A 21,314-nucleotide genomic window follows, 5' to 3' on the forward strand; every position below is an offset into this window, starting at 1 on the left:
CGATGTCGATGAATTGTAGGTGTTATGCCTCTGAATTTCTTTGTGCAGTCCATGTACACTATGCATGGCTATCAATTTCCTCCTGTATGTTAGTGTGCTAATTTACTCGTAGTGGTACCTCTCTACCTAGCCAGTGATGGGTAGAAAAATACACGGTCTTATAACTAATTGATCGGAGCTGTTGAAGCGTGATTGGACTTCGAGAGAATTGGAAGGGTCAGCAAATTGGCGGGGGACATCTCTTACTCGTCGATATCAGATGGATTCAAGTGCTTTACGTCGAAGAATGGAAGATTCGTGAGAATACGACAACTGAGCGGTACTGTGACGAAAGAAGAGTTGCGACGTGAGCTCTACACAGTTTCTTCAAAGAACTGTGGGAAAACATATTACAGCCTCTCATATAGGTGTCGTGAAGTGACTGTAATGAGAAAGTTAGGGGCTAATACGAAGGTTTCTACGACAACCAGCAGCAGCCGAAGTTCCGTCTTTTGCACCAGGTTCCATTTCCACACTTTCTTTTTTCTGTTAATTTCCAGATTCAGTTTATTGTTTGATTGTTAGATTCTGCGATATTTTGGACGCTGTTTTATGTTTGCAGCCCAGTCAGCGCAATAATCCAATCTCTAACGCTTAAATCAACTGGTGGGAAGTAATTCACACGCAGTACATGCGATCGCTCGTTTAAAGTCAGAGTATGTGACACTGCACTTGGATCTCGACTGGTGAATGGATGCTTGCTGCATCTCCTTATGTATCCTTTGTCGTCAACTTCAGGAGCAACACGATGCATAGATGACCACATAGATAGCTATTGAAGTCTTGATAGCGTTGAAAATTGTAGAACACATTCTTCTGCTGGTGAAGTATCGTAATTCTTCCAAATACTGTAGGTCACCTAAATAGTCGAAATAGTAGTCGTTATTTGTAATTTGAGATCAAGACTGGTGTTAAACATGGAGATGGATTGTCACCATTGTTGTTCAATATAGCACTGGACGAAGTGATCACGCAGTGGAGAGCAATAAACGAGGAAATGGGAATACCAAAGACCCATGTGGGTGACAAAAAGCAGAACGGGGCTCAAGTGGACTGCCTAGCCTTTGCAGACGACATAGCAGTAGTAAGTGAGACGGAAGAAGACGCAAAGACACAACTCGACAACTTAAGTAAGGTAGCCAGAAAGGTGGGACTGAGGATCGCCTATAACAAGACAAAGACATTAAATACCACTGCAGACTGGGAAACACCGGAAGGCACTGCTCAAATGGTGGACAAATTTAAATACCTGGGAGAATTTGTAACAGGAAGGAACAGGAGCAAGGAGGGAATAACAGAGAGGATAAAGAAGATGAGGTCAGCCTTCTGTATGACGAGAGAGATATACAATAAAAAGAATACATCCACAGAGGCAAAGATAAGTACCTACTAGGCAACGGTGAGGAATGCAGTATTATATGCTGCGGAAACGATGACACTAGGAAGAAATGGAGCAGAATAACTAGAGAAAGAAGAGAGAAAAATATACTAGATCCCAAAAGAGGAGGAGAGAGGTGGATGCGAAGACCTAGGGAAGACTTGTACTGGAACATGAGAACAATATCCGGGGAAATCAGATTCAAAAGGGCAAGGTTTTCTGGACATGTAGTTAGGATAAGTATAGATAGAATGACGAAGAGAGTGTGGGTAACAACAGGGAGGACAAGGGGAAAGACAGGAACCAAGTGGGTTGTTGAACTTCGGAAGGACTGTTTGGAAGTGGGGATCAAGGTCGAAGGAAAGGAAAATTGGAGGAAGAAATATACACCGAGCAATATGCCGGAGATCAACGACAGAGAATAATACAGGAAAAAATTAGAGTGTCACCAGTGGGGCCGACAGGAGAAAAGGACATTGAAGATCTCGGAAGAAGAGCGGGAGAGAGGAAGAGAAAGAATGAAGAGGTTCTGGGAGAAGAGGAAGATGCAGTCCACGAAGGGGCCACCCGTGGTGTTACAGAGGCTGTAAGAAGAAGAATTTTTTTTAACATAAGCTACCTAGTGAGTTCCAGGTCCTCCAGCAACATATAAATTCAGAATTCATCATTCTCAGGATTTCCACATTGTCTTCGGTAATGTATCTTGCATAATTACACCGCAGAATCTTGTAATGTTGAATGTATTTCTAACAAACCTAAGCTGATCAATATATGTAAGCGTCCTATCTAATAGGATCGCTAAGGGCCTTTTTTATGAAGAGATCTAGCAAATTCTTGTATGGTTTTAAGTACAGTCCTTTTCCGATGGCTGATGCTACCATCATGCAGTTAGGCCTTCTCGTTTCCTTTAGTTGTTCCTCGGAGTTCTGTGCGTTCTTGACTGTCCTGCCAATGGCGGCAGCACCATCAGCCCGTGAACCCACCGCTGGGAGGCCTACGAGGGCAGGAATGAAGAAGGGAATAATTCTACCTGAGGTCTTGAGTACAGGTAGAACCCCCGATGCTTTTATCAGTCTTCTCCCTCTTTTATGCTTCAAAGTCTTTTTTGCTGCGCACATAGCTGCCAAGATAAATTTTTTTACACACCTCTGTTCCGTTTTCTTCTTCTTCATCATTATTGTCTTTTTCTTCTTTAATGCACGATGTGTGACATTCATAGCTTGGTTGAAATTCACCCCCAAACCTAACTTAATATTACTACAATGGTTTTATGAACTGCAAATGCTACAATGCGCTAACCTGTACCAATATCTCTTCTCGCATATACTACCTCAGCTTTATCAGCTAAAATTCGATCTGCAGTGTGACGTCCTGGGAGATCTTCATTTGCTGCACATGCAGTGTCGTGTTCCTTACACACGTCATCGAGAAGATTAATCCTTTAATTATCGCATGCCAACCGTTTTTAAGGCTATGTTGTAGGTTCACAGTAGTTATCTCTGGCAATGTGTAATTCGACCAGTAGTTTGTTGAGAATACCACCACCATCACCACCACCACCACCACCACCACCTCTAATGAGTCACCTATCGTGCATGTTATGCTTCTGTGTGGCTGTAGTCTGTGCACCCCATTATATAGAAAATAGTTGGCTTCACTCCAACTGTGTTGGAGCAAAACAAAGTCATTTAACTACTGCTTCATTTCTACGACATCATATGATCCTCTCTATGAGAAGGACATGTGGTTTTGAGCTTTTCTGCATTTTCTCTATGTAAAATCATCCTGCAGTTTCAGTACCACTGCTGTATTTTAAGATGTAGGTTCTGGGATTTGTTCTCTGTATTTTGGAAACTGTAAATATCGAACTTGATTGTTTAGTAGGTATTCCTTCTCAAATGCTGTCTTTCGTTTTGAAATACATACTAAATCACCGATGTTCAGTTTCTGTTTTCATTCATCCATCATCTTAATATGCTTGTGATAATGACTCCTACATATGGTATACAAACATCGACTGGTCTCATTTTTATTGTGTGATGTTCGGTTCAATTATATTGTACGATTATTTGTTGTAGGATATCTGTCCGTTTGCAGAGACCAAGACGGTTAAAGGCATTCACATTTGAGCTTTCAGTGTTCAGTTCAGGAGTTCAACGATACTTACGTTTAGATGGATGAATGTTGGATAGTGGAGTATTCCATACCGCTTCATCACAGTTTTGAAATATCCATTTTAAACTGTCCACTGTGATCTGTTTAAAGCAGCGATTCATTCCTATCTGCAGCTATCGCTCAAATACTTCTGCAACATCTCCCCCATTTTTATTTTTACCAGTAATGCACAGGCGACTTTACAGTACATGTCAATGACCATTCACACATGAATATTCCGTCATATCTATAAGATCCCCTACCCCAAAAGTCATGCAAACCTTTAATTATAACTTGTCTATGAGGGTAGGTTTTGAATGTTGGTTTGTGTAGTTATCGAACTACCGTCTCCACACTTATTCGATGATATCTCCCTCTCTAAGCTAGGAAAATTATTGAAACGACTTCATTCGAATGAGATGTATTACCAGCGGCAGCTGATGCCATAAGCAGTTGTACCTGGTCTTTTCGCTCACTGGGATCATCATAATGTATGCACAGGGGGAATCGGTTGTTCACTCTTTTATGCTGAACGTCGAAATCAAAGCAGCGCGAAATACAAATCCATTACAAAACCTATAGTAGATGCTCAACAAAGTAGCAGTGAGGGTTTTTTAGTCACCCAGCAGCTTTTTATGTACATCTGCAAATATAATATTACACCATACAATTTCCAGACCTTTCGGTCAATAATTTATGATTTTTGAGGGTCTTAGGAAACTAAGGCTAAGCAGACCATGCGTTCTTTGAAATTCCCTGTCACTGATCTGTATTTTGTTATCTGTTGAAACTTGCAGGCTGCATTCTGGCGTCATATATTCTGTCTTCATAGCATAGCTGTGACACTAAATGAAATCGTCAATGGCATCGCTGTCATTGTGTAATTTTGCTGAGATTTGCCTGAGGGAGTCAGTAAGTGAGCTCAGGGTTTCTACTAGTGTTCCCTCCCACTCCAAGTGTCCTGGCAGTCCTTCGCCAGGCGAGACGTCCGACTTTTTGCGTTCTCGTAAGTTACTTAGATCGTAATAACAGTTACTTTAGTACCTTTAATAGTAACATTTAAAAACGGTCTGATACACGTTTTTAATGAGTAATTTGTATCACTTTCCTTTACGAATTAGTCCAGAACAGATCTAAAGGTTGGGTTGTAAAAGTACAGTATTTTAAAGGATGCTGCAGTTGAGTGAGTGTTAACTTCTTGTTGTAAGCGGAAATAAATAACTTTTTGCGTTACATCATACACCTGAACCGCTAACCTGTATTACATCATACACCTGAACTGCTAACCTGTAGATCAAATTTTTGCTGCTCATAATTAACGAATATTCGTATAGCGTTAAGTGTGTTAAGTGATTTAATTCTAGTTATAAGCGTGTAATCTGTATTGCAATGTGGATGTTACAGTAAGATAGTCAAAGAGGGAATGGTATGTATAGACTGTGGATTGGAATGTCACTGAGGTGACTGTGGTGGGGAACTGAATGGAGAACACAATGATGATGTCCCTTGGAAGTGCAGGCTTTGCGAAAAAGACAAGAGAATCGCTGGGCAAGAGGCAAAGATTTGTGCCCTTCAGGCAGAATTAGATCACGCAGAATTTGAACTAGATAGGTTGACGGGGTAAAAAGATCTTGGGAACTGGGTAAAGGTAACAAGCAATGGGAGAAAGGAGAACAGCTCTTCAGCTTCATCTACATTTGAGCTAACAGTATTGAATAAACTTGACTTGTTACATGAAGTAGGAGGAAAAGAGCCTCATCCAGCTGTATGTCACACTAGGGTACAGCAGACTTCTAGCAAGAATCTCTATGTAGGACAGTACCGAAAGAGAGCAGGAAGCAAAGAGTCCTGCTGATAGATAGTAGGTGTCTGAGGGGTGTATGCCAATTGGTACAGGACGAATTGTGGACAGGGTACCAGGTCACAATTATTGTTAACTCAAGTGACATCGTTAGCCAGGTGACAGCAGACGCTGAAACTTTGTGCAAAGGTTCTTGCAAAGAGGATAAGGTTATTATGTTTGGTGAAGCAGGGAACATCCTAACTACGAACAGTAATTACAGCATTACAGGTAACCTGGACGAAATAGGAGTAGCAACTACACAAACAAATGTGGGTTTTGTGGAGATCCTGCAGCACCATGACCTGCCCTGGATAAACAATGATGTGGGCTGCGGGAACACTGACTTGAGCAGGCTGCTGCTGACTGGAGAGAAATCTCATATGAGTTTGCTACAGTTGGGAGATGGGAATATACTAGACATGTCCTACAACTGAACTGGAGAGGGAGAGATAGGTTGCTGAGTTTCCTGCAGATAATAGATACGGGGCCACCATCTCACACAGGAAGATCCCTGTGGTTAGTGGGGTCAGAGGAACACGTTTTTTAAGTTGGAATCAGGATTCAGGCAGCCTGTTTTGAAAGCTGTAAAGAAAAAAACAGAAGAGCCCCAAAAGATGGTAAATAATGCACAGAAAAGTAAAGTTAGCACATTTCACCAAAATATTAGAGGACTGAGTAACGAGGTAGAAGAGCTTCTTGTCTATCTTTTCAGAGTCTCTAAATTTTCCAAACAGACATCCTGTTCCGTCTGAGAACCACATAACCACAGGGTTGGGTAAGTTACGTATAGAAGATTACACTATTGCAGCTTACGCACGCAGAACTAATGTGTGTGTTTTAATGTATCTAACATCTCCTATTCCCACAAGTTCAAAAAGACGTAGACAAGTAGATTTGGTAGTGATCAGCACATAGAAGCGTTTCCTCGTGAGTTAATTATGAAAAATAGTTCACTTTTAATTGTTACTGTTCATAGATCCCCACTGGAAAATTCTGAACCATTTATGTGGAATCTGGATTCCTTACTGCGCTGTCAAACAGGAGCAAGCAGTTAACAGTCTGTGGCGACTTCAAAGTAGATTTTCTAAAGAAATCTGATAAGAAAATGATGTGAAACCCTAGTTTCTGTTCTACAATTTGGTAACAGTAGTTAACTTTCCAGCAACGGCTGTATAAGACAGTAGGACCCTAACTGATAATGTTTTCTTTGGTGATGCTTAAACTAAGAAAATAACTTGTGAAAGGAAAAGAAAAAGGTATCTTGTGGCAAAAACTAATAGGGATCCTGCAGTAGTCACACACTACAAAGACTACTCAAAATTTCTAAGAAACATATTAAAAAAACGAAGAACATGCAAATAATTTCAGAACTCAGTATTTCCGACGACAGGCTTGAGGCTATATGGAATCTAGTGAAACGAGAGACAGGACAGCCAGCCATAAAAGAAGACAACTTCGCTGTTGAACTGAATGGGAGTGCTATAAATGATGAGTCACAGGTAAAAAATGCATTTAAGCATCATTTCTTAAATATAGTAGAGAGCACAGGGACAAACAGTTCAAGAGCAAAATCACATCATTATATTGAAATTTAACTTTCATAAAATTCAATCACATGAATGTATCACCAACTTCTCCTACTGTAATTAAGAAAATTATACATTCTACCAAAAATAAAAGCTCATCTGGTTAGGGTGGTGTTTCCAATAGAGTACTAAAAATCTGTTCCCATACAATAAGCCCAGTCTTATCTAAAATATGTAGTGTATCACTGACTAAAGACATTTTTCCAGAGTGATTGAAATACGCCATTATTAAATCCCTCTTTAAGAAAGATGATTTAGAGATGTCAATCACTACCGACCCATTTCACTGCTGACATTATTTTCCAAAATTTTTGAGAAGACAATGTATGCTAAAATATTATCTCACCTTATCAACAATAGTATTCTTATCAAATCAGAGTTTGGTTTTCAGAAGGTTACTCTATTGAGATGTGTTTTACACATTAACTCACCAGATATTATAAGCAAGAAATAGTAAAATAGCGCCAGCTAGTATTTTCTGTCGCCTATCAAAGGCGTTTGACTGTGCAAATCACAGTATTCTTCTAGATAAGTTGACGCTTTGTGGGATTGATGGCATAGCCAACCAATGGATAATGTAACATCTAACTAAAAGAAAGCAGGAAGACCCATTTATAGACCAGTTGTCACAGCGATACACAGTCGTAAAGGAACACACCAATCCAAGTTGTTGAAACAAAATCAATGCTTGAAGTTTCCGATGACACTCTTGCTGTAGCACTGGAAACTTTGGAACAAATTCACAATGAGTTTGATAGTGAGCAGATTCTGCAAGGAATAAAAATGTAGCTTAGCTATTATGCGCAACAGATTGAGTGTGGACGTTCTTGTTACGTTGGCAGCCAAAGGAATCCTTCAGTTGATGAATAAATTGGACTTCAGTGAGTCGTTAGCCTGTACGTCAGTTATAATCCAATACTTCATGACCATTTGTGTCTCAGTCACAAGATGCGAGAAAATGTTTTCTGAACTGAAACTAATAAAAAATTATCTTCGTTCTACAGTGAATCAAAAACGACTAGCGAATCTGTCCATGTTATCAATATTGAAAGAAACAGATTTCAACGACGTTACTGAGAATTTCATTAAAATAAGGGCACAAACCAGGTCCTACAGTGATGTCAATAATAACCCAAATTTCGACCGCTCCCACTGCCAAGCTGTTAATGCAACAAACCCCCCCCATACAGCGACCCGGACTGGATTACCGGTACTGCTGGGTCTTTTTCTTTGACAGAACTACACCAGGGCGCAGACGACCTAGTGCTGCAAATTGAGGAGCTAACCGGAGCAAGGTCTGAATCCAATGATGAATGACTGAGGAAGACATGGCGATCGGTCGAATGAAGAGTGGTCTTCAAAGCCTAAATACGGAGTTAACTAAGTCTTTTTTAACTACTATCTAGTACTTAAGTTACGAAATTAAGTGATATTCTTACTGCACAAGTTTTGTTTCCAGGCTATAAAATAAGAGATAATTTTCTTATTATACTCTTCATTATTTCTTTGCACTCTGCCTGATGATTGCTGTGATAACTGCTTATTCGTATTTTGAGTTGTTTACTTATACCTTTACATATGCGTACTACAGTTACGAGAGATCCAGTACATACATTAACAATTTTCGTAATTTTATCCTTCTTTTAATGTGTGTAAGGACGTTGATACCCTATCCGTTGAGCACCCGTAAACTCCAAAAGAAACAAACACATACACACACGAGTACACACATTACAAATATTTAATTTTTCATCAGCCATTACATCTACATCACTCACGTTTTAGAAAATGAGCACTACAAGTAGATTCATTTCTAAGCTGACCGGTGGCCTACTTTAGTTGCTCCACCGCGGGCCTCCGACGGCCTTAGTCCGCCACTACAGCTTACGATGGACCCAGAGAGTCGGAAATGCATAGTCTAATTTAGCAAAAACGAAAAAATTCTGACTGAAGGTGTTTATATTCATACTTCCTGTGCACTGAATAAAGTCACAGGTGCAAAACATAGATATAATTAAAAATATATCTTCTCTGCACTGTATCGACAGATCGCCGACTGTTAAGTCCTAACAGGCAGAATACCCTTCGCCATTTTCTCTTAAGACACGGAACTTCCCGCTTACGTATCACAGCACATGCAGCGGCGCAATGCAATTGCGCGACGATCGGAATTTATACATTTCTTTCACACACGCTGTAATTCTTACTGACGTATTACATACTTACAGCCTTTGCTCATCACTATATTCACTCTGTATTGCCACATATTGTAATATCTGAATCTCCATAATTATGTAAAACATGTAATTACAGAAAATACATAAAGGAACGATTATGACAAGGTACATAAAGATCTCCCCAAGAACATTCTGGGTAACGTAAAAACTATCTACGCCATTTGGCAAATGTGTGACTTCCACCTGTTCTTACAAATATGGAAAACGGTTTGAGCTCATTTACATCCTGTCCAAATCGTACTACATGATATGTCCTCACTCACAAAAGGCGGGACAAAATCCGTTGACCTAAATAGTAGAAAGTGAAGTGCAGTTTCCACATAATATAGCCCTCCATCCTCATGCTGAGAAGGCTTTATGCTATTTCGTAATAGCGCGTTCAAGTCAAGCTGCCAGTCAGTAGTCCTTAATTGTATGCTGGATAAGAGTCGTGTGAATCCATACTGTACGAGAGGTACTCACTCGGATAGTGGCAGTAGTTCAGCCATATCGTTATTTCACCGAAGTTGAGTCCGTTCAGGCCGTTGCTTTGGTATCCGCCGTTAACGTGGTTGCAGAAACAATCGAGGACCGCGGTCCCATTTGCTGCCAGAAAAAGCAGCAACCTTGCAGCTACGTCCCCTGGATGCATTGTTACAGCTGTTGAGACTGTGATGGAAACACTCGAAGTGCAGATCGCAGGCAGCACAGGCTAAGTATAGCGACAAACGTAGCGGAAGTCTTTCCGCGGGATGATTAAACCACAGGAAGGATGACGTCTCTCATCCGGATCACAGACATATCCCGGGTTTGCTGTGACAGTGGCCTGCTGCCAACACACACTGGCACACAAAGTTTTTCGTTCCTTTTATACGTACATCTGCCATATGCTTTTACGACGACAGAGAGTTCCACTAATAGCGTTGGAGGCGATGACAAGAAATGTTGTTTTACTATTCCGACACAAAAATCGCCAGGCCCGCCCATCTTTAGGACTGAATTGGGAAGAGGGAGATTTTAGATAGCTGTAGTTAGTAGAACTGAATTTTCTGTTCATAATGAGTGATGATAAAGCAATGGCGTAGTACATACGCTGGTGAGCTGAACATTGTGACCACTGGAATGAGATTTTCACTCTGCAGCGGAGAGTGCGCTGATATGAAACTTCCTGTCAGATTAAAACTGTGTGCCCGACCGAGACTCGAACTCGGGACCTTTGCCTTTCGCGGGCAAGTGCTCTACCAACTGAGCTACCGAAGCACGACTCACGCCCGGTACTCACAGCTTTACTTCTGTCGGTACCTCGTCTCCTACCTTCCAAACTTTACAGAAGCTCTCCTGCGAACCTTGCAGAACTAGCACTCCTGAAAGAAAGGATATTGCGGAGACATGGCTTAGCCACAGCCTGGGGGATGTTTCCAGAATGAGATTTTCACTCTGCAGCGGAATGTGCGCTGATATGAAACTTCCTGGCAGATTAATACTGTGTGCCCGACCGAGACTCGAACTCGGGACCGTTGCCTTTCGCGGGCAAGTGCTCTACCAACTGAGTTACCGAAGCACGACTCACGCCCGGTATTCACAGCTTTACTTCTGCCAGTAAGGTAGGAGACGAGGTACTGGCAGAAGTAAAGCTGTGAGTACCGGGCGTGAGTCGTGCTTCGGTAGCTCAGTTGGTAGAGCACTTGCCCGCGAAAGGCAAAGGTCCCGAGTTCGAGTCTCGGTCGGGCACACAGTTTTAATCTGCCAGGAAGTTTCATTGTGACCACTGTACGCCGCGAGATTGAATGCCGCCAGATGGTCTATGAAGGCTGGTGCAGTAAGAGTAACGTAACGATGTGGCAGCAGTTTGCAAAAAAAAAAAAAAAAAAAAAAAATGCAATTTCGGATTATCCGATGAGCGGACAAAGCCGCCAGAGCGAGTGGCGGGATTGGAGTGGGATGGAGGGGGGAGGGGAGGGGGGCAGAACGAAGGAGGTTTGCGTGAGAAGTCTTTCCAGGCAGAGAAAGTTACTCCCCTAGCGCAGACATTCCAGATACGAACGAATTTTTTTTCCCCCAAAGGAGCGGTCATCACTCTTCCAACACTGCCCTTCCCTAAACCTCAGGCCGGCCGCAGTGGCCGAGCGGTTCTAGGCGCTTCAGTCTGGAACCGCGCGACCGCTACGGTCGCAGGTTCGAATCCTGCCTCGGGCATGGATGTGTGTGATGTCCGTAGGCTAGTTAGGTTTAAGTAGTTCTAAGTTCTAGGGGACAAATGACCCCAGATGATAAGTCCCGTAGTGCTCAGAGCCATTTGAACCAACGTAACCCTCCCCTCCTCGCCAAACCCGAAATCTTCGGGTGGAGGGAGATTTTGAATGAACAGAGCTACTGTGGGAAGAGATTACGGCGTAGAATCCGCATACACTGAAGAGCGAAACAAACTGGTACGCCTGTGTAACGTGGTGTAGGGCTTCCGCGAGCACGCAGAAGTGTCGCAACATGACGTGGCATGGACTCAACTAATGTCTGAAGTAGTTCTGGAGGAAACTGGCACCATGAATGCTGCAGGCCTGTCCATAAATCCGTAAGAGTACGACGGGGTGGAGATATCTTCTGAACAGCACGTTGAAAGGCATCCCAGATATGCTCAATAATGTTCATGTCTGGGTAGTTTGGTGGCCAACGGAAGTGTTTAAACTCAGAAGAGTGTTCCTGGAGCCACTCCGTAGCAATTCTGGACGTGTCGGATATCGCATTGTCCTGCTGGAATTGCCCAAGTCCGTCGGGATGCACAATGGACACGAATGGATGCAGGCGATCAGACAGGACGCTTACATGTAACCTGTCAGAGTAGTATCTAGACGTGTCAGGGGTACCACGGCACTCCAACTGCACATGCCCCACATCATTACAGATTCGCCACCAGCTTGAACGGTCCCCTGCTGACATGCACGGTGCATGGATTCATGAGGTTACCTCCGTACCCGTGCACGTCCAGATGCTCGATACAATTTGAAACGAGACTCGTCCGACCAGGGAACATGTTTCCAGTCATCTACAGTCCAATGTCAGTGTTGACGGGCCCAGGCGAGGCGTAAAGGTTTGTCTCGTGCAGTCATCAAGGGTACACGAATGGGCCCTCGGCTTCGAAAGCCCATATCGACGATGTTTCGTTTAATGGTTCGCACGCTGAAACTTGTTGACGGCCGAGCATTGAAATCTGTGCCAATCTGCAAAAGGGTTGCATTTCTGTCACGTTGAACGATTCTCTCCAGTCGTCGTTTTATCACGTTCTTGCAAAATCTTTTTCCGGCAGCAGCTATATCGAAGATTTGATTTTTTACCGGATTCCTGATATTCACGGTACACTCGTGAAATGGTCGTACAAGAAAATTCCAACTTCATCGCTACCTCGGAGATTCTGTGTCCCATGGCTTTGCGCCGACTATTATAACACGTTCAAACTCCCTTAAATCTTGATAACCTGCTACTGTAGCAGCGGTAACCGATCTGACAACTCCGCCAGGCACTTTTTGTCTTACATAGACGTTGCCGACAGCAGCGGAGATATTTGCCTGTTTACATATCTCTGTATTTGAATAAGCTAGACGATACCAGTGTCTTTGGCGCTTCAATGTATGATGAAAGGACCTAAAAGACCGCGTCCTACGTAAGCGACCGCAGTGGCCTACAGCGAGAGATGTCTCTGGATACGTGACACACGAGCGGCGAGCACCAGCGTTGGACGATACTGTTGGGTCTCCTGCGTGTGAGCGGCCGTCTCACGCTACAAAATGGCTGCTGGAGCCGACAAGCTGTTTCTGTAAGACGGTACCGCTGAACAGCCGAACATTGTAGCTCGAGAGTTAGGCGGCAAAATTAGCTTTTCTTAGGAAAATAAAGCTATAAAGGAGCGCTGTGCGTGAAATTCACGAAGGGAGTAATCTTCATGGAGACTTTCATAATTTATGTTCCGGCGTAATGAAAAACGCCGGCTCGACGATGAAGAACGGAAGAGTGGGGAGGGCTTTGAGACGACATGAGCCAGTAGTACGCTGACGAACCCCTCTCTAGGACGACGCCAAGAAGAAGCGGCCTCTACACGATGAGAATATAAGGGACCCGACGCGTAGCCGCGGTCGGAGTGGCAGACTAGCCGCCATACAAACGCTACAGCAGTGGCTTACTCTATTGTTTTCCTTCCATTGGACTTGTATACACCGAAGGGCACCGATTATTTGCATGTCACCATTTCCTTACGACAAGTCTTTTTGAATAAGCAAATTTAAGTGTTGTCGATTTAGTGTAATTTAACGTTTCCGGACACATGTCCACATAACATATTTTCTTTCTTTGTGTGTGAGGAATGTTTCCTGAAAGTTTGGCCGTACCTTTTTGTAACAACCTGTACAGTTTGAATAGCAACGTGGAGAGGCTACAACCCTGTCTCACTCCCTTCCCAACCACTGCTTCCCTTTCATGTCCCTCGACTCTTATAACTGCCATCTGCTTTGTGTACAAATTGTAAATAGCCTTTCGCTCCCTGTATTTTACCCCTGCCACCTTTAGAATTTGAAAGAGAGTATTCCAATCAACATTGTCAAAAGCTTTCTCTAAGTCTACAAATGCTAGAAACGTAGGTTTGCCTTTCCTTAATCTATTTTCAAAGATATGTCGTAGGGTCAGTATTGCCTCACGTGTTCCAACATTTATACGGAATCCAAACTGATCTTCCCCGAGGTCGGCATCCAACAGTTTTTCCATTCGTCTGTACAGAATTCGCGTTAGTATTTTGCAGCTGTGACTTATTAAACTGATAGTACGGTAATTTTCACATCTGTCAACACCTGCTTTTTTTGGGATTGGAATTATTATATTGAAGTCTGAGGGAATTTCGCCTGTCTCATACATCTTGCTCACCAGACGGTAGAGTTCTGTCAGGACGGCCTCTCCCAACGCTGTCAGTAGTTCTAATGGAATGTTCTCTACTCCCGGGGCCTTGTTTCGACTTAGGTCTTTCATTGCTGTGTCAAACTCTTCACGCAGTATCATACCTCCCATTTCATCTTCATTTACCTCCTCTTCCATTTCCATAATATTGTCCTCAAGAACATCGCCCCTGTATAGACCCTCTATATACTCCTTCCACCTTTCTGCTTTCCCTTCTTTGCTTAGAACTGGGTTTCCATTTAAGCTCTTGATATTCATGCAAGTGATTTTCTTTTCTCCAAAGGTCTCTTTAATTTTCCTGTAAGCGGTATCTATCTCACCCCTCATGAGATAAGCCTCTACATCCTTACATTTGTCCTCTAGCCAACTCTGCTTAGCCATTTTGCATTTCCTGTCGATCTCATTTTTGAGACGTTTATATTCCTTTATGCCTGCCTCACTTGCTGCATTTTTGTGTTTTCTCCTTTCATCAATTAAATTCAGTATCTCTTCTGTTACCTAAGGATTTCTACTAGCTCTCGTATTTTTACCTACTTGATCCTCTGCTGCCTTCACTATTTCATTCCTCAAAGCTACCCATTCTTTTTCTACTGTATTTCTTTCCCCCATTCCTGTAATTGGTTCCCTAATGCTCTCCCTGAAACTCGGTACTACCTCTGGTTCTTTCGGTTTATCCAGGCCCCATCTCCTTAAAGTCCCACCTTTTTGCAGTTTCTTCAGTTTTAATCTACAGTTCATAACCAATAGACTGTGGTCAGAGTCCACATCCACCCCTGGAAATGTCTTACAATTTAAAATCTGATTCCTAAATCTCTGTCTTACCATTATATAATCTATCTGAAACCTTTTAGTATCTCCAGGGTTCTTCCATGTATACAACCTTCTTTCATGATTCTTGAACCAAGTGTTAGCTATGATTAAGTTATGCTCTGTGCAAAATTCTACCAGGCGGCTTCCTCTTTCATTTCTTAGCCCCAATCCATATTCCCCTACTACGTTTCCTTCTCTTCCTTTTCCTACTGTCGAATTCCAGTCACCCATTACTATTAAATTTTCGTCTCCCTTCACTACCTGAATAATTTCTTTTATCTCATCATACATTTCATCAATTTCTTCATCGTCTGCAGAGCTAGTTAGCATATAAACTTGTACTACTGCAGTAGGCGTGGGCTTCGTGTCTATCTTGGCCACAATAATGTGTTCACCATGCTGTTTGTAGTAGCTTACCCGCACTCCTATTTTTTTATTCATTATTAAACCTACTCCTGCATTACCCCTATTCGATTTTGTGTTTATAACCCTGTATTCACCTGACCAAAAGTCTTGTTCCTCCTGCCACCGAACTTCACTAATTCCCACTATATCTAACTTCAACCTATCCATTTCCCTTTTTAAATTTTCTAACCTACCTGCCCGATTAAGGGATCTGACATTCCACGCTCCGATCCGTAGAATGCCAGTTTTCTATTTCCTGATAACGACGTCCTCTTGAGTAGTCCCCGCCCGGAGATCCGAATGGCGGACTATTTTACCTCCGGAATATTTTACACAAGAGGACGCCATCATCATTTAACCATACAGTAAAGCTGCATGCCCTCGGGAAAAATTACGGCTGTAGTTTCCCCTTGCTTTCAGCCGTTCGCAGTACCAAAACAGCAAGGCCGTTTTGGTTAGTGTTACAGGGCCAGATCAGTCAATCATCCAGACTGTTGCCCCTGCAACTACTGAAAAGGCTGCTGCCCCTCTTCAGGAACCACACTTTTGTCTGGCCTCTCAGCAGATACCCCTCCGTTGTGGTTACACCTACGGTACGGCTATCTGTATCGTTGAGGCACGCAAGCCTCCCCACCAACGGCAAGGGCGGGGGGGGGGGGGGGGTGGTTGTCTATTATGATTCGTTGATGTCTGTGGTTTTGAAGATGTCGCTAATTTCAAGCCGTGATAATTTGAAGTTTATTATTAATAATGATTGTGTTAAGCCTAGCCAGCCGGGGTGGCCGAGCGGTCCTAGGAGCTTCAGTCCGGAACCGCGCTGCTGCTACGGTCACAGGTTCGAATCCTGCCTCGGGCATAGTTGTGTGTGATGTCCTTAGGTTAGTTAGGTTTAAGTAGTTCTAGGTTCTAGGGGACTGATGAAGGTAAGACCCATAGTGCTCAGAGCCATTTTTGTTAAGCCTATCGCATTTCAGTTTCGAATGCTTCTTATTCAGAAGGTGCGAATCCCTTCAACTAAGATTATTGATGTACACCTTTAAAAACTGTCTGTTATTGCTCATTTGAGGCTCAAGGATTCAAGAATTTGCGATATCATGTTGACAAAGAGACAGGTGTATCTGTGAAGGACAGACACGTAAACGGAAGCCTAAGTGAGGTTCAGATAACACATGCCGGCATGCGGTTGCGCACCGTACGCCTATTCGAGCTCCTCTTTCAAATTCCCAATAAACGCGTCAGTCGAGTTTCGAATGAACATGGCAGTGTCATTTCTGCTTACGAAGAGAGGCGCAGTGCTGGATTTTCCCTTGCCTATTCTCGGTTGAGTTCGGCAAGTTAGGATACATTTCTTGAAACACATTCCGTCATTTATAACAGTATCCAACTACCGTGTACTGGTCATCTGTGACGGACAGCCTATGACGAGCGCCATTTCCAAAGACACAGCACGTGCGAGCGGAGCGCTCGCGGCGGCGCGTGCTCCAACTGCCACCCAGAGTTCCATGGCGGGCCGGCGCTGTCGACACAACACGCTTCTGACGTAAGGTATAACCGCAGGGCTGTTGATAAAATATCCATATGTCGAAATTTTTCCCACGAAATATCGGTATATAAGAGCTATATTTTTTAACCAACTCATCGATATACACTATGTTATCAAAAGTAACCGGACACCCCCAAAAACATACGTTTTTCATAATAGGTGCATTGTGCTGCCACCTACTGTCAGGTACTCCATATCAGCGACCTCGGCAGTCGTTAGACAACGTGCGAGAGCAGAATGGGGCGCTCCACGGAACGTGGTCAGGTGACTGGGTGTCACTTGTGTCATGCGTCTGTAAACGAGATTTCCACACTCCTTAACATACGTAGGTCCACTGTTCCCGATGTGATAGTGAAGTGGAAACGTGAAGGGACACGTACAGCACAAAAGCATACAGGCGGACATCGTTTGTTGACTGACAGAGACCGCCGACAGTTGTATCCAGACAATCACACAGGAACTCCATACTGTATCAGGATCCACTGCAAGTACCATGACAGTTAGGCGGGATGTGACACAACTTTCATTTCATGGTCGAGCGGCTGCTCATAAGCCACACATCACGCCGGTAAATGCCAAACGACGCCTCGCTTGGTGTAGGGAGCGTAAACATTGCACGATTGACCATTGGAAAAACGTTGTGTGGGGTGACGAATCACGGTACACAATGCAGCGATCCGATGGTAGCGTGGGTTGGCGAATGCCCGGTGGACGTCATCTGCCAGTGTGTGTAATGCCGACAATAAAACTAGGAGGCGGTGGTGTTATGGTGTGATCGTGTTTTTCATGGAGGGGGTTTGCACCCCTTGTTGTTTTGAGGGGCACTATCACAGCACAGGCCTACATTGATGTTTTAAGCACCTTCTCGCTTCCCACTGTTGAAGAGCAATTCAGGGATGGCAATTTCATCTTTCAACACCATCGAGCACCTCTTTATAGTGCACGGCCTGTGGCGGAGTGGTTACACGACAGTAACATCCTTTTAACGGACTGGCCTGCACAGGTTCCGGACCCGAATCCTATGGAACACCTTTGGGATGTTTTGGAACGCCGAATTCGTGCCAGGCCTCACCGACCTACAGCGATACCCCTCCTCAGTGCAGCACTCCGTGAAGAATGGGCTGCCATTCAGCAGAACAACGTCCAGCGCCTGATTGAACGTATGGCTGCAAGAGTGGAAGGGTGGTCAACACCATATTGAATTCCAGCATTACCGATGGAGGGTGCCACGAACATGTAAGTCATTTTTAGCCAGGTGTCCGCGTACTTTTGATCACATAGTGTATTTGTACCTCGGGACTGAAGAGGACGCATGAAATTATGCTGATTATTTTGCAGCTGACACATGTTAACAGAATAAGACTTCGCCACGGTACTATAGTGCCACAGCCGTTTCATCGCTGACGTTGGCAGCACTCGAGAACAGAACACACTTCTCACGAAGTACGAGTATATCGATTTCTGTTGCAATACAACTAAGAGAACACTATGGCCACCGCCTGACTAGTCAGAAACAAACTGTAGCTGTCTTTACCCAAAATGTTGTCGTCTGTAACTAAACCTAGAAAATCGGTACTAGGTTGGTTTATATTTTATTTCGAAGAAAAGAATTACTATCTCTGTAAAGAAATGTTTTCGTGTATGTTTTACGTGTGACATGACGTAAAATGTTATGACTTGCGCTTTCTGACATATTTTTCGGTGATATAAAACACAAAGTGGTTCGTTCAAATGGCTCTGAGCACTTTGCGACTCAACTTCTGAGGTCATAAGTCGCCTAGAACTTAGAACTAATTAAACCTAACTAACCTAAGGACATCACACACATCCATGCCCGAGGCAAGATTCGAACCTGCGACCGTAGCGGTCGCTCGGTTCCAGACTGTAGCGCCCAGAACCGCACGGCCACTCCGGCCGGCAAACACAAAGGGGACATTTCCTTACAGCAATTATACTTTTTTATTTAAAATCATAAAACATCGTAGCCAAGTACCGATTACCTTAGCTACGCATCAGATGAGGGGTACGGTAACCAACACTTTGGAGAGCACTAGGTTGGCAATGCCGATCGAGGAATCGAGCATAACTCAGCGGCAATTGGATTGTTCGCACTCGCTAATTGTTTTTTCAGCATATGAAGACAAATTTTCATTTCTATCTTGCGTAAGATTCATAGTTAAAGATTTATCTTCATTGCAGTGAAAGCTTCATTGAATGCCCGAACAATATTGTTCTGCAATTGGGCCCCCTTCACTGCCCCATTGCATACAGGTTTCCGCAGCGGTTGATTGACCGACGCTATCTTTCCAACAGTAGTGCACTGAAGTTAGTGCTGCCACGTTAAGCGGAGAAAAGAACGACCAGCAAATTTGCCGTCGGCCGCCACCACCCAAGTAGCGGCGCTTGTGACCAAATGCACGGTTACACACATTGGCGGATTTTCTACAGTTGAGAGAGATTTTGTTCAATGTGAGTTGAGTGTTCGTGAGTTCGCACAGTAACTATTGTCTGCTTTTTTCTACTGTAAACATGAGTAACCTAGACACAGATAATGAAATTTTAATTTCATTTATTCAAGAATGGACTGTTTTGTGGGATAATATGCTCGGTGTATTCAAGGACTGACATGCTACCAGAAAAGCTTGGGGTGAAGTTTGCCCAGGAATTCGCAGCTACCACAATGTGCTGAACGAAACTGAATACAATTATTTTACCAAGGACACACGTTTTCACTTATATATTCTAGACGTGGTACCCTCACACTATAGATTGGCACAGGATCTTTATACAGGGTGATTCAAGAAGAATACCACAACTTTAAAAATGTGTATTTAATGAAAGAAACATAATATAACCTTCTGTTATACATCATTACAAAGAGTATTTAAAAAGGTTTTTTTTCACTCAAAAACAAGTTCAGAGATGTTCGATATGGCCCCCTCCAGACACACGAGCAATATCTACCCGATACTCCAACTCGTTCCACACTCTCTGTAGCATATCAGGCGTAACAGTTTGGATAGCTGCTGTTATTTCTCGTTTAAAATCATCAATGGTGGCTGAGAGAGGTGGCTGAAACACCATATCCTTAACATACCCCATAAGAAAAAATCGCAGGGGGTAAGATCAGGGCTTCTTGGAGGCCAGTGATGTCACGGGCTGCCTGGCGGCCGATCCATCGCCTCGGGTAGTTGACGTTCAGATAGTTACGGACAGATAAGTGCCAATGTGGTGGCGCTCCATCCTTTTTCGTAGGACTCTCCATACAGTTGATTGTGGAATTTTCAGCTCTCTGCTAGCTCTGCGAGTCGATTTTCCTGGGCTGCCGACAAATGCTTGCTGGATGCGTGCTACATTTTCATCACTCGTTCTCTGCCGTCCAGAACTTTTCCCTTTGCACAAACACCCATTCTCTGTAAACTGTTTATACCAACGTTTAATACACCACCTATCAGGAGGTTTAACACAATACTTCGTTCGAAATGCACGCTGAACAACTGTCGTCGATTCACTTCTGCCGTACTCAATAACACAAAAAGCTTTCTGTTGAGCGGTCGCCATCTTAGCATCAACTGACGCTGACGCCTAGACAACAGCGCCTCAAGCGAACAAATGTACAACTAAATGAAACTTTATAGCTCCCGTAATTCGCCGACAGATAGTGCTTAGCTCTGCCTTTTGTTGTTGCAGAGTTTTAAATTCGTAAAGTCGTGGTATTCTTTCTGAATCACCCTGTATTGTATGCCAATCCTTACTTAATTATTTGTTTCTTTTTTATTATCGTGTCAGAAGAAGACATCTGTCAAAGGAACTCATCGACATTCAGAGGTAATTGAAGAATATCTTGTCATCCTTCTCTTCAAACAACGTGTAGAAAGCTCCATCCTCGCGTCTTTCTTAAATTAATTGATTTCAAATTAGTCGATTTTCCTACTCCTTTTCATTAGTCGACATAATAACAATAAACGTACATAGGAAAGCCTAGACTGCCGTGATCAAGTATTCACTCCACACTTTGTATACATTTACTGGGCCATAAAAACAACATAATGCACAAATAGTAAGGTGCACTACTTTGGCAATTCCGAAAAAATCACAAGAGAAGTTTTACGCGTCTATAATGTACCTGGTGTGTCCTCGCGAAGATACCAGTCGCAAGAAGTTATTGTAGTCAGTCGGTTTCCGGCACGGTAGCTCGTCCGCAGCTCGGCACGGTAGCTCGTCCGCAGCTCGTGGTCTAGTTGCTGCCTCTGGATCATGGGGTCCCCGGTTCGGTTCCCGGCCGTGTTGAGGAGTTTTCTCTGCCCGAGGAGTGGATGTTTATGATGTTCTTATCATTTCATCATCATCATCATTCATGACAGTGGTTACAATGGACTGTGTATAAAAACTGGCCTGTGTAAAA

General features: G+C 43.4%; 1 protein-coding gene across 2 annotated transcripts in view; it reads right to left on the reverse strand.

The window, feature by feature from the left end:
• The window catches only part of LOC126484396 (uncharacterized), a 128,140-nt gene extending 118,226 nt beyond the window's left edge, over positions 1 to 9,914 (reverse strand). For both annotated transcript variants that reach the window (XM_050107894.1, XM_050107895.1), the window contains exon 1: positions 9,700 to 9,914. In XM_050107894.1, the coding sequence (XP_049963851.1) occupies positions 9,700 to 9,868 (169 nt within the window). In that variant the 5' untranslated portion in view covers positions 9,869 to 9,914. The remainder of the gene's footprint in view (positions 1 to 9,699) is intronic.
• Between the last annotated feature and the right edge of the window lie 11,400 nt (positions 9,915 to 21,314).

The sequence above is a fragment of the Schistocerca serialis genome, chromosome 6, assembly GCF_023864345.2.
Source record: "Schistocerca serialis cubense isolate TAMUIC-IGC-003099 chromosome 6, iqSchSeri2.2, whole genome shotgun sequence".
Classification (NCBI taxonomy): Eukaryota; Metazoa; Arthropoda; class Insecta; order Orthoptera; family Acrididae; genus Schistocerca; species Schistocerca serialis.